A 16,668-nucleotide genomic window follows, 5' to 3' on the forward strand; every position below is an offset into this window, starting at 1 on the left:
CGGGAATCATTCATGGATGGCTGGGTTAGTGCTTGGACGTCACGTCAGCTCTCGATATTTGTATCTGATGGATGTCGAAAGAAGCTTACGGCGTCGAAAAATAAAGATGATAAGCGCATAAAAGCTACCACCTCGCGACTGTTTTTTTTCTTTTCTTTTTTTTCTACGGCGATACCGCCATGACGGGGTTCCGCACACGGTTATAGGGAGGTACTTCTGTAGGATAGTCGTGGCACGTGACGTCATGCTGTCGAGGGACGTAACAGTGTCACGTGGCATTGCAGTGAGAATGACGTCATAGTGTTACGTAACGCCCTGTGACACCGTGAAGCCTTTCCAGAAAACAAATAAGCGAGGTAATGCTTTTGGGCGTTTTTTCCGCCACAATGCTCAAGCTTGTGCGTAATCTTCTACGCTAAGTCTAGGGTAAAAACGATTACGCTGAGTTGAGCGGAAAAATTTATTCGTTAAATTTGAGGGAGAAAGCGGCTGTGTTTAGTGGTGGCCGTGCGTATGTGCCTGCAGCAAAGTTTGCAGTGCCTCGGCCGCAGGTCTTTCACAAATCACGACAAGAGACCGGGAAGTTTTTTTTTCTTTATTTATTTTGATTTGCAATAGTGCTCAATATTATATTTCGCGTACCACTGAAGAAGAAAATATAATCACTATGACGGTGCTTTTTTTTTTATCTATTCGTGGTTATATCAGAAAAAAGGGTGGCCAATTGCATAGATACCGTCTTTCCTCCATTTTATTATTTTTGGCGTGCACTCCGCAAGAGAATAACCTTTACGATATTTAAAATATTTAACTAATATGCGTTCATTTTTTCGATTATTTATGTTAGACTTTCGCGATTCCAAGTTTAAATGAGATCACCCGTAGAGGTGATGCATCGTACGAATCTGCGACCGATGTATTTACCGCGTCATCATATTTTCTACCCGATATTCGGCTGGTGACGTCACAGCTGTATAATGCTACGGATAGTTTCAATCTTGACCTCAGCACAACAGCAAAAGTGGATGCTGCAGAAGTATGTCCTCCAATAACTTGTAATAGAGCCGGCCAGGCAGTTACAGCTAAAGCAGTCACGCGTGTAAACCCGCTAGGCCAATTATGTCTCTGTCTGCTTTACTCCACTTTGCATTACGATTCATCGCTGCGAGCGGACGCTGAGATCAACCGGAGGTCCGGAGCCAATAAAGAGCTCGGAACGTGTTTCCTGACCTTCCAGTTGGGAGGAGCAGCGCGGATACCATGAAGTCACATGGCACACGCGGAGTACTGGAATGGGAAAGATGACTGGTAGCGCTCCTTGCAGTACGTTTTAGGGTGCGGAGTACTGTTTGCTTCGCTGACGCTTTCCCAACTAACCACCATGATCATTGAAAGGCTTTCTTAACACTGCATGGTGGCGCACTAAAGTGATAGAGGAGTCCTCGTCGTTTTACAGGCATCATACTAGATAATAAGTTTGTTAAAAAAGAAAAAAAGAACAGATAATTTAGTGTTTTTATGCCATCTGACTTTGAAGCAGGGCCTCAATGGGACTACGTAAGGCCTTCGCATCTTACATATAGAAGTCTGCAATACTCGCGAACCTACTATGGTTGTAAACACAGATATTGGCTAGCTTCGGCTTCACCAGAAGACCGAAGATGACTTCTACGTGCTTCTAGCTAGAATTATAAAACGGGATGTGATCACCTCCAAAGCTTTTTGTTTTGATGGGAAACGGACTCGTCAGGTTGCTCCTAAATGATATTTTATACAGTTTGTTTATTTAGACATGCAGATATTCAAATGAAATGAATGTTTCGGCGCTCAGCCACGTTTGTTTCGCTCTCACCTGCTTGACCGTTTTTTTTTTTTTATTTGTTCATTATGAATTATTAAAAAACCTTTCCTGAAGTATGTGGTAACCGCAGCGTCTGATTTACGCATCGTGACGTTCAGATGTACGGCGCGTGAAATTATCCAAGAAGCGAAGACGAAATTGACGTTGGTTTAGCAGTTCGTGACCTCAGAACGCAGGGAAGGGTGCTTAACCTTTGCGTGCTTAACCGTGTGCTGAACCTTTGCGTGCGTTCTGATCTCCTAACGATTAGAAAGGATGAATCATGCTACTACGAGGATATACGAAGCGTTCAAGCTTGCACCCGAGCGTGCATCCGAACAACCCCACAATTTCCGTCGTTGCAAGGACTCCTGGGAATTTTAGGAAAGATCTATTAAGCAAATAGGATATAGGGTTTTAAAATATCCCGTTTCCAGTGAACTTTACTGAAAACTTATGACTTTCTATTTAATGAAGACTATTTCACTGGCATATGACCACTTGATAAACGAACGTTATATCATCAAGTTAATTAGCTATTAGAGGGTGAGGACTTTCAAGCACTTAAGACCCAAGGACGCGTTTACCTGCCGCGTGCATCACGTGAGCTAAGGTTTGTGACCCCATGGAATGCTACAATACAAATAGTGGTAATGAATGAACTCTTGCAGCTATTGTTTTTCTACAAAGGAGAGCCCGACCTACGGTACTGAGAAGAGGATTTGTCTTCCACTAGACTGTATAGTGTCATTCATGTTGAGCCAAGTCGTTGACAGGACAGTTTGTTTCTTGAATGTGCGATGCGAATTTTAAAGAACGAATTCCGTTCGTTTCTTGTTTTGCGTCAGCTCATTTTTTGCATAAGATACTTCTATGTATTACAAGCAGCTTTAATAGGCAATGTAATATAAGTGATGGTGCTAGAAATGCTTTTTGCGCAGTTTCTTTGCAAGCGCAGTGGCTTAGCCTGCCGTTGGTCATGTCGCCCGCTAACGAGAGTTGTTCAATATATTACGGGTGTACGTGGAAAAGGTAAAAACCCTGGATGTCTTCAAACTTTGCATCAAAAACATTCAAATGCTCTACTGCGATAACAGTACGTTCCTTATCCGAATCCTGCGATCGCTCATCAAGACGTAGTTTCGCCACCGCAGTGTAGCCAAAAATAAAGGTGTTGCGTATGTAGATGACTGCTTTTCAAAATAAATATAACAAGACCCATGATTTTTTTTTTTTTTGCAACAAACAAGGACGTTTTTTCACTTTTTCTTTGATTCAATAGAGCAAGGTCAAGAGCATATTGATCGTAGCCTACGCACTTGTGATTTTGTTTTAACGCATAAGTTATAGCACACTGAGAAAGTACATTTGAGAAAAGTACACCGTCGAAGGCGATCTGTTCTCGTTTCTGGGTCTCTACTTTAACCCAGGAAAGTCGCAGAACCTCAGCAATCACCAAATCAAAATCCGGATTTTTAAATTGCGAAAACAACTTCAGATGCCGCAGCGTGTCACATATGTCAGATATATATATGTCTGGGTTACACACTGCTGCTCTGCGCAACCGAGACACTTTTGTTTTAGTAGAACAAAGGGCCTTTTTCCTTGCGAATACACTTTGCTTATGTTACTTAAGCTTATGCTTGTATTATGCTGATGCATATGTTTATAGTATTCCGAAATTATTGGTAAAATTACCTATTTATTTTATGTGTTTTATTTATATTTTGCATTCTCTGTTAAAAGTATCAAATAGCCGAAACAGCTTGAACACGTAACTTTGTATATAATTAAACGTGTAATGGGAAATTCAAACATAACTGAAATTCATATAAACATTTGAAGTCAGATTTTTTATAATTTAATTCGGCTTTTTTTAGCAATATTTTCTTCAAATCTGTATTTTCTTTTAGAGAAGATTTTTTTCTCTACTACGATTGTTAAATATATATATATATTTGTCTTCACCCCCCTCCGCCCCCCCGAAAAAAGAAAAAAAAGAAAACCTTTTGAAACGCCGTTAATAATTTGTTCTCAATATATAACTTTAAACACCTTTTACTGAGTTCCTATTTTCGGTAATTTCACCGAAACAACTAATTAGGGATGCATGCATTAAAAAAATTTCGTCTATGTGCTGCTTAAACAAGAAAGTTCGCCTCTATTTGTCACAAAAGGGTATCCTGGGTTTCCGGATTGTTGGAAAGCACGGCAAAGAAAAAAGAATACGCTTTTGGCTTGGGTGGGTACAATTAAAAGTACTAAGTTCCGTAATTTCATTAGCAAATTCACTAAACCTTGCTAACATCCGTAAGTAAGATAAAAAAAGAGACTCCTGAAGATGGCATATATTATAGTTATAAAAAGTAGAAAACCACTTCGCTATGCAGATAACATGATGAAAGTAGATATAAAAGCAGTCCACGAGGGAAAGAAAAAGGCGAAACTACCCAAGTCTAACTTAATAAGTCCGCAGACTCTTCCTGCTTGCGTAAAAAAAAGATTCCCGGCAATTTCTGGATACGTCGTTATTGACTCCTAAATTACTTCCCCAAATAAAGGACCGATGAAAATACACCGCACATTGTATTACGTTAATCGCAAACTGTTACTAAATTACTAGCTAAACCATTTCGAAAAATGCGCCTCGTGTCACACCAGAAAGCGCACCGACAATTCAGTATATAATAATTGATAAGAGCTGTCTGCTTTGTGTAAATATGCATATTGGGATGAAGAAGAACAGGAGCTGAAGAAGGCCGAGGAGCCAGCGCCTGAAGCAGAGATTTCGACCGAACGCCGGCGTTCCGCGTTTTAACGCGTTCGATGAGGGCAGTCGAGACAAATGCTGCTGGCTTTTGGTCTACCCTCATGATCGTTCCAACCACAGCTGACTGCTCTGACGTCCGCCCCCCCCCCCCTTCCCCCCTCCCCCCTTTTCGTCTCCTTGTCTGGCTCACTTTCTCTTCGCATAAAAAGAACATTCAACAGCCTCACAGTATTATGGTGATTAGCAATATCTGCCCTCGGCTCTTTTGAATGTCTACCCAGAATGCATTGTAATCTTTTTCTCATGGGTAAAAAGCAGGGTTACGTGTCTTCGGTAATTACTAATAAACACCCGATATGAACTCGAAAAACGGTTTAATCGATATCCAGAAAAACTTGAATTGGAGCTGTTCACGAATGAAAAAAACAAAATAACCAAAGTTTTCGGATATAAATATTTACCTACGGTTTTATTTGGTGTCAATCTGGAATGCAGTAGGCACTAAACTGCCCTCAAGACTGCTTCTTAATTTCTTCGGGAAACACAGCCCTGGTGTCGTTTCCTGTTTTGATAGGTACCGGGATGTTTTTCAAGTACTTCAGGTGAAGCGTATAGTCACTGGAGGTTCATGAATCTCTAGTCATGTCACGTACTTTTTATAATAAGCTCCGATAAACGGCAAGTTTTTTTTGTGTGTGTGACTGAAGTATACTCCGAAAAACACCAAATCTGTGGGAGCGAATAAACTCAAGAAAAAAACACCCCCCCAAATTTGATGGAAAATAAACTCGGAAACATAGAGCCCTCGTTAAAGAACCAATTTGACAGTCTGTATTTAACGCTTTATTTCGTCCGGGCAGTCAAGGCGACGCATTTACACATTAAGTTCGACTCTGGACGTCATCACCGACGGGAGTTTGCATCGGGTAACAAACAGCAACCTCATAAAGTTTCCGAATATCAAAGACATGTATGGGTTACGACATGTTATATGCCTCATCCCCAAACAGTTTGCGAAGATTGTGCTCATACCTCCTTTCTCAAATAGAAACTGCATTTCTAGGAATACCAATTCCACCAAAATTTCGTATTCACCTATTCCGATGCTCAAATATCCTAACCAAATTGCTCACTCAATGCATACCTGCTGTTCTATATTTATTTATATTCTCCTCCGTAGCCTCTCCAGTTAAGTGTCCATTAACTCCGAGCATTTTCCACTGCAGGTTCTCACCCCTTTGCTGCACGTTGCAAAGTTCAAAGGCAGCAAAACGTCCCTTAACCTCGTGGCTCCGTTCTACAGTTTAGATGCAAGTCCCGTAGGTTGGTTCGAAGCCAGAATGTATTTACTATTTACGCTCAGCAGGGACAAAGTCTCGACGCCTGACGCGTGCGAGTTATCACATAGTTAGGTCCAGGAAGAAAGTCGGGGGGAAGGCTATCTTTTCTGGAGCCGTTCGACGGAGCACTGCTCATTAGGGACCCACTGCAGGCCGCGCAAACTGGTTCATAAATAGTCCCGGGACAGTTACGACCCACGTGGTCGCCCATCGAGCGGCGTTTCATGTCTGCTCAGAATTCACGCTGCTGAAAATTTACTGAAAATGGCCGCTAAAAAATTTTGATATAAAAAAAAGACATTGCGTCATTAAACATACACACACAAACGAACACGCACACATACACCAACGCTCTCCCGAACACACGCACGCGCACTCAGGCACGCTCTTACGCACGCGGACACATCCACGCGCGCGCACACACACACAAACACACACACATATATACGAACACATGCACGCACGCACGCACATACGCACACACGCACGCACGCAGATAAAAAGCATATCAGAGCAGACGGCTTTCTTTTCTCGCCACCATCCCGGTAGGAAGTGCTGTGTGCTCCCTGGGCATGAAGCTCGGTGGTCTTAGCAACAGAAAGTGTCGCTCATTTCTTGCTGCGCAACGCCTCTCGATGAAATAAAGATGAGAGACGCAAGGTGAATGCATTAACACGGGTACTCACCGTAGACGATCATTTCCTTCTGCGCACGTTCGGTCTGAAAAGACGGGGACTCGGCTGACACTTCGCACCGGTATTTCCCTTCCGAGTTGAGATCCGTGTCGTTCAGGTACAAGTCGCTAATGTTGGAACGCGATACCTGCCGAAAATGAGGAAAAAGAAGTGAGGCGTTAGAAATCCACGATAATGTGAGTACCATTACTAGCGCACATGTAGCGCACCTTCGAAGTACAGCGTCAAGAGATATACCGTCTGGTTCAGCGAAGATTTAAAAAAATCTCTGCCATTAAAGTGGTTCAGAAAAAATACCCTTTTTATCCCGAACAAACTGCAAGCCACACTGACCTCGGGGACTGCAAATTAAGTATACAGATGATCAAAATAATTACCTACGAGTTAGGAAGTAACTTTTTAAGTAGTGAAAATAAATAGCTAACTCCAATTAGGAGCTTGCTGAACGCTATCGAAAGCCCCTAAATCGATCAATTTCAGGAAGACCTAGACTACGTGCGAAGCACGAGAATGCGCTGAACTTCACTCGTGCAGCAAGCGCAGGGCCGGCGATACAAAAACGCGGATGGTATTCTTATCATCCGCGTTTTCGCCGCGACAGCCCTTTGTGCCTGCTGCACAATTGGTAACTTTAAAAGCGCACTCCCGGGCTTGGCGTAGTTTAAGTCATTCAAAATTGACTCTCTCGTAGCTTTTCGATGACGCTCAGAAGTTTCTAGTTTGAACCAGGTGTTTATTTTCGCGAATTAAAAATTATTAAGTAATTTTTTTAATTAATTAGCTTATTAGTATTTTCTTCTTTTTTGCAATCCTGACGTCCCACGTGGCAGACAGCTTCTTCCTGAAAAAGATATTATTTTTTTAACTACCTTATTGTTTGGAATCCTTGAAAGCCTTCACTGAAGCACCCGGTATACGGTAGCGGCGAAAACAAATCATCGATAATAACCTTTGGGGAAGGGGACCAAGGGGGACACCAGTACAAACAGAGATCTCCAAACATAGTAAGGTGACTGGTACGCGCTAAAAAAAAAAAAAAACTCCTAGCTGGTTTGGAGATTTGTGTTTGTCCTTAGTCCCCCTTGTTCGCCTTCTCCGGGTATTATTATCGATGATTTCGTCTAACTCGCTCATACGTTTCAATTTATTTCATTAACAAGAAATCATGACCTAAATTTGCGGCGTTTGTCTGCAGCCTGGGCGCTGCTCTAAAATAATTCGCTTGGTTCATGCTCCTGCGTAAAGCGAGACAACAAATCAAGGCGAATAGTAGCATCATCCAGTGAATGAGAAATCTGAGAATACGGTTACAAATAAAAAAAAAATATTGCAATGTGCGAAGGGACTGAGCTTGACGTAGTACTTGTTATTTTTGTCCCCCCCCCCCCCCCCCCGGGGCCAACATCGCACTTTTCAGACCTAATCTTAATGTGAGCTTCGTCATGTCATGCAATCAGTCAGCTTTCCGAGGGGGCAGAGGGGAGCGGTCAGGATGGTGACGGCCGATCATGATGTTCACCCGATGCAAGTCCCCCGGGAAGTCGAATAAGAAAAAAAACTAAAACTTGTTCGATCCCGCTGGACACATTACGACGGTGGTTGGTTTACGATGGCCAGTGTGGCCACGTTTATTTCAAAACAAAACGACAAGTCATCAGTAATTTACAATACAAAACTCTCAAGATTAAAATCCATACTTTAGTCCCCCAGTCTCAAGAGCGGAATCTGCCTGATCTCAAGAGCCGAATCCCCGAGAATCCTCTCGGCAGCCCTTTTCTAGACTCGTAGGGGCCTCCTTTCCCTCCAGAGACGGACCAATCACTTCAAATTTGCCCATTGCCACATGGTACACTCTTACCCAATGATCAGCGAGCGTGATCCTCCTCCGACACCTGGACGGTTAAACCCAAATTCTTTGTAGAGTCACCACATGCTTTCTTCGCCGTCTGGCTGGCGCCACCAAGTTAAGTTATTGCGTCGACTAAAAGCGAAGTTTTCTACACTAAGCGGCGAAATACGCCGGACACAAGCACACCCGCTTAAAAGCCACAAGTGCGGACAGATGCCCAAGACAGGGGTGTTCCGGCGCCCCAAACTGAAACCCAATCCGTTTGTTAACGACCGGGGTCCGACTCTTCTCCACCGAGCCCCGCGGCTCCTCGAAGCCCCCCGCGCTTGAGAGAACAAGACGACTCCCCGTTCACGCTCTCACCCCTGCCACGGGTCTGCGAGCAAACGGCCAAAAATGTGGGCCAAAACACAGGCAGATAAAACAACGATGCCGACGCCACTGTAGAAAGATAGACTTTTTTAAAACAAGTCTTATTTATTTCTAACAAAAGCCTTCGTTACCTAACACGATCCTTCTGTTATTTGTGGAGCCTGGCTGTTTCCGCATACTGCAGACAAATAAACTCGCAGACATTTTCTTTTTTTAGACTTATAGTTGTAAAGCGACACCCCGAAAGCTCAGTTAAGGCGCATTCACACTGGAAGCGGATCCGTGTTCGCTAATCGATTGCGGATGCGGTTCGCGGGCGACCTCGTTCAGACACACCGAGATGCGGTTGGCGGTTTCTTGGCGATGACGCGCGATCTTTTGAGACTTGCGTTTGGCAACCCTTGTTTTACAATTCAAAATCCACTTTAATCGACAATCCAAAGCCAAAATTTTGCCATTTTGGCACTCTGAAGATTTTTCTCCGGGATGTTCGCACGCATCAGAGTTCAGGCAGCGAAAAAAGAAGCATGGACCCGCCAAACTCGCCTGTGATTCCCTCGACTTCGTCCACAAGCAAAGCCCAGCTAGGCGCGCCTTGCTGACTCAGAACAGGATGCCCCCGACCCTTCTTCGAAGTGTACCCTTCCCGCATGAATAGCTGACCTTGTTCTCGGGATGAGGGCCACTTTTCCTCCCTCGTTCGCTCTTATCATTTTCGAAGTTGTGAGCGATGGGGTGGAGCGTGCAGCGGTGCAGGGTTGCGAGGTTGGGCTATTAATAGCCAAATCGGGCTACTTTTTTATGCATTTGGTGTCGAAATTTGGCAGTTGGCTATGTGGCTATTTCTGGGCTATTTGAAATCCTAACGTGGCCCTTTTTTTTCTTTTTTGCTCGGTTTAGAGTAGATGTACAAAAGACACTTCAGCATGGGCACAAAGCGACAGTCCAACCTTTCGGAATTCCCGTTTTCAGAAATTTTCTGCGTGAAGATTCGTGGGCGTGAGCTACCGTGACCTAGATTCAGCTCCGACGACATCGCTTTTGTATCAATTCTGGCTTATTTTATGCTCCCAAGTTCTTTCTGCTTCCTACTGGCGTCTCTTTTTTTCTCGAGTTTCCCACCATCCTCCATAGGAGGCACCTGATCTGAGGAGAAATGATACAGAAGGCAATTCAAGACATTGTGAAGAATTTGGTGTCGCCTGATAACGCCTGCTGTGCCAGATATAACAAAGGAGGCTTTTCCGCGAAACGCGGAAATTTCGTAAAGCAAAATGAGCTATAACAAAAGAGAACAGATTTGGGACAATAAATATTCCGAACAAGGCCAAGATTGATGCGCAGGAGCAGCCCTGTTTCCGTTGCTATCCGAGCTTGCCATCGAGCTCCCGACATTGCCCATGTCGAATGCCGCAGTGGAGAGAGTGTTCAGTCACGTGCCCCTCACAAAGTCACATGTAAAAAACAGGATGTCCCTTCCAACTCTTCAAAACGTCCTATATGTAAAGTTTGCTTTCCTTGGGAAGAACGAGTGCTGTAAGTACATCAACCCTACTGAAGAAGTTTTTGCCCGTTATAACATGGAAATCATGTATGAGGCGAGTAAGCTGGGCACGCGCCAGTACTTCATAACTATGAGACTAAAAAAACGTTTGGAAAATGTTTGTAGTTGTATGTTAGAAATAAAACATTCGATACATTTCAAGATGTCATAGGTCCTGCAAGCTGCTCCTAAACCCGTGATATGCAGACGCACTGCCTTCGAATTGAGCTCGCATATTCCAGCGCCCAATATTTTGGGCTCTGCAAAATATGGCTACTCTTTGGCTACATAAATATCATGCATTTGGCTACTTTGGGCTACACCACCTGGAATTTGGCGCTTTGAGATAAACCTACCTGGCAACCCTGGTGCGGGGCAGTGTGTTCGGAGCTAGCCGGTTGTGGCTTTGGTAGTGGCGGTCTCTCCTCTCGTCACTCGCACGTCGATCGAGTCTACTGTTTGTTTGAAATTAAGCTCAAATAAACGCCGTATGGATTACCTCTGCATTGTCTGGTACGTACACTTTATTCTTTTAGCAGGTTCCTTATATTTGTTTTGTTAGTAGTAAACTTTACAGATCGAGCTAGCGCATCTACCCTGCCCGCTCCGCGGCAGTGTGTTGGCAACGCAATCAGGCTCACAACGTCTCTATCGGCCTTCGTGGTGGTCATGTACGGTGTCAAAAGCTTTCAATAGTTCACGCGACTCCGTTAGTGGGCACAAAACCTGACATTTCGGTCGATTAGGGGCGTTTGCCAACGTTCTGCGGTCAGAGACTCAGCGCAGCAAGCTTCGGGCTGTGGCACCCGGAATAATGAACAAACTCTTACCCGAACCAAATCACTGGTGCGAAGCCCTTTAAAATTACGAGTCAATTCTTTTCGCGGCTGATTCAAGTGATGGACGTGAACATCCCGTTTCTCCGTGGATTTCTCTGCTGTAACGCTAGGACTACAGCGCCTTGGACTCTTCAACAGTGACAGGTGCCATCTTGTTTCGAAAGTCTCTGACGTCACGTCAGCGTCGCGTTGTGGTTGGTTGCCGCTTTGCGGTTCGTGAAAGCGGTTCGAAGAAATCGGTCCCGAAGCGGTTGGCAAAAACGCGCTCCAACCGCTCGATCCTAGGCGCTTTGCGGTTGAGAACGCGCGGATCCGCTTCGCGTTTGTGGATACACTTCCAGTGTGAACGCGCCATTAGCGTTTGAGAATTTTCTAGTTAGTCCCTCGACACGACACAAAGTACAGAATTTTATTTCCTTCCTTTATTTATTGTTTTCACAGAAAGAGCACATTCCAGCGCTGCTCATGACTTGTCTCTGCTGCCTCGCAGTCTGCAGCAAATCAAGTTTTATTTGAAGCAACCGTTGTCACTGACCGCTATAGAAACGCAGTGGCGGCGAGGCCTGGCCATTTCATTATCGCTTCCCACCCAGTTAAACCGCGTTATTAGCCGATGAGGACTCCAAAGAACGAATCATGCACCAAGAAATATAATGATAATGGTATACTAATTTTAATCAGAGGCGTTTTTAAGATAAGCCTTGTGAATGTGGCAGACCGGGGCGTGAACGCTGCAGATCAGGTGACCAAGATCTTTGTCCGGTACAGTCCTTTGTTTCTCCATTCCAACAGGCCACGATGTGAATAGAAGGCCTGCCGCCTTTTCCATCGCCGAGAGATATAATCTTTAGCTTGTGCAGCGCAAATACCGTGAGTAATTATTTCGAACTACGCCGAGGCAACGTTAAAAAGGACATTTAAGTCCCTCAATACCAAAAAGTACGATCATAGCTGGATGAGACGCCTCGGCACTTGATCAATGCCGGAAAAGGGCTTCACCTTGCAGCTTCTGAAAGAGGAGCTGATTTAATGAGATCACTAAAGCTTTAAAAGGGTGGAAGAAAGCCAAAAAAAAAACAAAAACAAAACAACGTCATTAAGATGATGAAGATAGCCCAGCAGATGATACCTGTATGTCACTTAAACTTTAACGCTGCCGTCCGATGGAGCAAATCAGACGGCGCCAATTTCGCTTTGTCACGGCTCTCGTTCTCTAGATGGGTTTGATATTGCCGCGTGCGAATAGCTGAGTGAGCAGCGTGCTCGATTCCCACGCCGCTGGCTGGGGTTTGATCCCAGCCAGGGGCCCTAAGCTGGATGCTTGGCGAAAACGACGGCGAGAAATTTGGCGGCCGCGGTTGGCCAACGCCACACTTGACCTTGGCGCCGGCCAATCATAGCCGCCGAATTTCTCGCCGACTTTTCCGCCAAGTGTCCAGATTATAAGGGCCCCAGCGCTTTTCTTTTTATCCTTTTTTTCTGTGCCCATGAATAGAATATTCCAGATGACTCTTGAATCTTTTTTGTTCGAGCTCGGAAACTTCTAGATATCCATGCGCTTACAACATGAGCTTCGCATTGCTGCTTGAGTCGGTCGTCCTTCAGTACGGTTCTTTTTAATTTATGTTCCTCGGCACACGTCCCCCTCATTAAACGATCATTTTAAGTTTTATTAATCAGTTTTATTTTTATTCGTGACATTTTGGTGGAGGGGTGGGGTAATTCAATCTATACTCACGATGCGCCCACCTGTCAACACGATAACTCCGAAGACTTTTTGAAGGCGACGTCCTCGAAAACATCCGAGAATGACTCCAACTGTGACATCAACAGCGACCTCAACTATGGCCTCGAAAACAATCCGGACTATGAACTACACAAAGACCCTGGCCACGACCTCAACGATAACATGATGACTACGTCGACGACGACGCCGACGGTGAAACGGACAACGACTCCAAAGACAAACCCCGGCAACGATGTCAACAACCAACCCGACTACGGCCTCGACGACAAACAGGGCCTTCGATCTTGATGTCGAGACTGACGACGAAACAGGTGACGACTCGAACGACGACATCGACGACGATCCCGACTAGTACTTCGACGGCAACCCTAACGACAACTTCGACGGCGACCCAAGGACGACCAGGACGATGAGTTCAAAGACAACCCCGACTACAACCTTGACGACGACCTTGATGACAAACCCGATCACGATACCGACGACGAGTGTGATGTCGACCACGAAGGCGAACAGGACAACGACGCTCTGTTCGTCACTCAACGAGCGGAGGAAGTCCGCCAGCTCGGCCGCATTTTGATACAAGCCGCCGAACTTGCTGACGATGGCCAGTAAAAGTTTTGTCGCCACGACGCCCAGTTCCAGCTCGCGTAGGCGTGGATCTGAACACCCGTTCATCATTGTAGCTGAACTTTTAAAGTGGTGCGTCGCCCTCAAGGTTATTCACTACCTGAGGGACCTAAACTGCAAGCCGCTGCCCGACTGAACATGAATGTTGTCACGACGCCCTCTGCGACCCCAGCTAGATTTACGTTGTCCGACTCGGACCGAACTATATTCGATAGTACTGTGAATATCTGTGTTTTAGGTGACTCCGTGGTTTGTCCTTTTCTTGATTTGAGTTGTCGATTTCATCTGGCGTTGCGTCGGGACGATCCGTGTTTTTTTTGTTTTTTTTCTGAAGAAGGGAGTAATATTACGTGCGAATAGCTGAGTCAGCAGCGTACTCAACTCCAGCGACGCTGGCTGGGGCTTGATCCCCACTAAAGTCACTGAATCTGGGAAAGTAGCGCCATTGCCTTCCCACCTGCTAGCCGAACACAAAGAAATACCAACATATAGACGACAAAACCCACCAAGGTAATTGGCTCATCGCTGTCGGTGCCATGGTAATTGCCATTTCGGACCTTTTAAAAGCTTCGAAACTTCGAAAGGGCAGTCAAAACGAGTCGCACTGAGATCGCTATGGAGCATCATCATTACTGAAAGCAATCTTCGGCAAATATGAGCGCCTTTGGCACTCTGCATGCAATAAAGTTACCACTCATGCGTATTTACCCGGATCTCTTATAATTCTGTTGCTCTTCTTGGGTGTCTCAAGACAGTAAAATTATTTTTTAATGCCCCCAAGCACCGACGCCGCGTCTGATGCCGTACATCTTCGTACCGCCATCACACGCAACGTCGGTGCTTAGACGCATTGAAAAATGATTTTACTGTCGTGTAAGACGCAAGAGGAGCAACATAATTCTAGAAGGAATGGGGAAATAAGCATAAGTGGTAAGGTTATTGCATGCACAATGCCGAAGACGCTCATATTGGCCGAGGATCGCTTTCAGTGCGATGATGCTTCATATCGATCTTAGTGCTACTGGTTTTGTCGACACTTCCAAAGCTTCGAAGCTTTGAAAGGGTGTAAAATTTCGATCACCATGGCAACCAACAGCGATGAGCCAATCACCTTCGGAGGGTTTGTCGTCTGTATGTTGGTATTTGTTTGTGTCCTGCTAGCAGGTGGGAAGGCAATGGCGCTACTTTCTCAGACCCAGTGACTTTCATCCCCACCAGCGCCTGTCTTTTTTATCGTTCTTTTGTTTGCATGATGGGAATGTTCCAGATGACTCAAAAACCTTGTTGTCTTTTCGAGCTATAAAGCTTCTAGATACCCACGCGCTTACAAAAGGAGCTTCGCATGGCTGCTTCAGTCGGTCGTCCTTCAGTCGCCTGTCAAAGTAGGTACGGTCTTTGATACTTCATGTTCCTCGGCACAAGTTCGCCGCGTAAAACGGTCATTTTCGGTTTTATTACTCCAGTTTATGTTTTTTATTCGTGAAAATATAATATTATTTTTTATTCGTGAAAATATAATATTATTTTTTATTTGGGAAAGACGTGTCATGCACACAGAAAGAAAAGAAACGTAGGATCGCGGCGCATTTACTATGAGTGATAGATTTATTCGGAGATAGCAAATGCACAAAGGCGATGAGCGACGCGACGATGCAGTTTTGGCGCTCCTTGGTTGGCACCATCGGATCGTAGCATCGGCGTCGGTCGGATTAAAAACAAAGTGGCATAAGTACAGGCAAGGAGAAAAACGCTGCGTACTTTCTTCCTGGTAATGTATAGATAGCAAGGGAGGCATACTGACACACCGGATGTCAAGGGAGGCATTTCCGTTACACGGATCGAAAGATTTAGAAATAGTTTGTATTAGGAGGATTAACTCGGATTAATATATATACTCACGACTTTAATGGCATGCATTTGGTATCCATTCTCCTGATTCATGATCTCATAGCCAGGTTGCAGATGTTTCCGCTGCACATTTTGGCAGGTGCAAGTTCCTGTTTTTTAAACATCACGTCTTTGACGCTGGGTGCCATTGCTCTCCTCTGGAATTGCGAATGGTTAAATTACAGCCGATAGAATTAAAACACCGGCTAGGTGGCGCAGGCCGCCGTCTGATCCGAAAGTTGAGCTGAATTCGTCCAGCCATCTATGTGAATGTTTGTGAAAACCCAAAACCCCGCTTTTGGCCATGTGGTTCTTCTTTTAGTGTCCCCCATCGCGATGAACATCTCTATACGCGTAACTCACTTTAATATACTCTCAGCTTTTACTATATGCTAGATTGAATGGTGTCTAAAGTATTTTTTTTTTCGCACTATAGCGTGCCTCTAGAAGATGCACATGGTGCTTTCTGAAAACTTCTCATTTCGAACTGAATATTTCGGGATGGAACTGCTGCCAACATTTTTATCGTCAACACCGCCATTGCACGGGAGGTTAAGAAATATCCTACTTTACGACGCAGTAAATTTTGACCTAGAATGCTTCAGGTGTGGATGTGACCTTTGAAAAGGAGCCCTGGATTCCCCCGTGGTTTATATTTATGTCTTTCTGGGACCGCTAGTCTCAGTTAATCGCCCCCCCCCCCCCAAAAAAAAAAAACAAAAAAAACCTTTTACCTAGACATGTTGTAGGAAGAGATGAACACTCCATAATGACGTCTAAATAGATTCTAAGTTATTTGCAATTAATGTTTTATTGCTACAACCCTTTCACTAAAATTATTTCTACTATGCAAAAGAAATGCATAACATTTAATAAAATACAATAAAATGCATACACAAAACATTAATGAAGATTTATTGCTGATTTAGTAGACAAACTGTCCACTGGGGGACAAAAGGGAGAAAAGAAAACATCACCCAACAAGATAAAACGCCAAATATGTAGAACCCATTCCAACAGGAGCTCGAACAAGAGTCTGCCTTGCTGTCTGGGCCCATGTTTTCTGCAGCTGTTCATTTGATGCCCACAAAGTTTCCAAACATAACAAAATTATGGTAAGTAGATACACGGGAAAACAAAATAAAGGTAACATATCCAA

General features: G+C 44.5%; 1 protein-coding gene across 2 annotated transcripts in view; it reads right to left on the reverse strand.

Moving 5' to 3' along the window:
• The window catches only part of LOC8032458 (synaptogenesis protein syg-2), a 341,997-nt gene that overhangs the window by 24,036 nt on the left and 301,293 nt on the right, over window positions 1-16,668 (reverse strand). For both annotated transcript variants that reach the window (XM_042290110.1, XM_042290114.1), the window contains exon 3: window positions 6,637-6,772. In XM_042290110.1, the coding sequence (XP_042146044.1) occupies window positions 6,637-6,772 (136 nt within the window). The remainder of the gene's footprint in view (window positions 1-6,636; window positions 6,773-16,668) is intronic.

The sequence above is a fragment of the Ixodes scapularis genome, unplaced genomic scaffold (assembly GCF_016920785.2).
Source record: "Ixodes scapularis isolate PalLabHiFi unplaced genomic scaffold, ASM1692078v2 PGA_scaffold0__279_contigs__length_252992795, whole genome shotgun sequence".
Classification (NCBI taxonomy): domain Eukaryota; kingdom Metazoa; phylum Arthropoda; class Arachnida; order Ixodida; family Ixodidae; genus Ixodes; species Ixodes scapularis.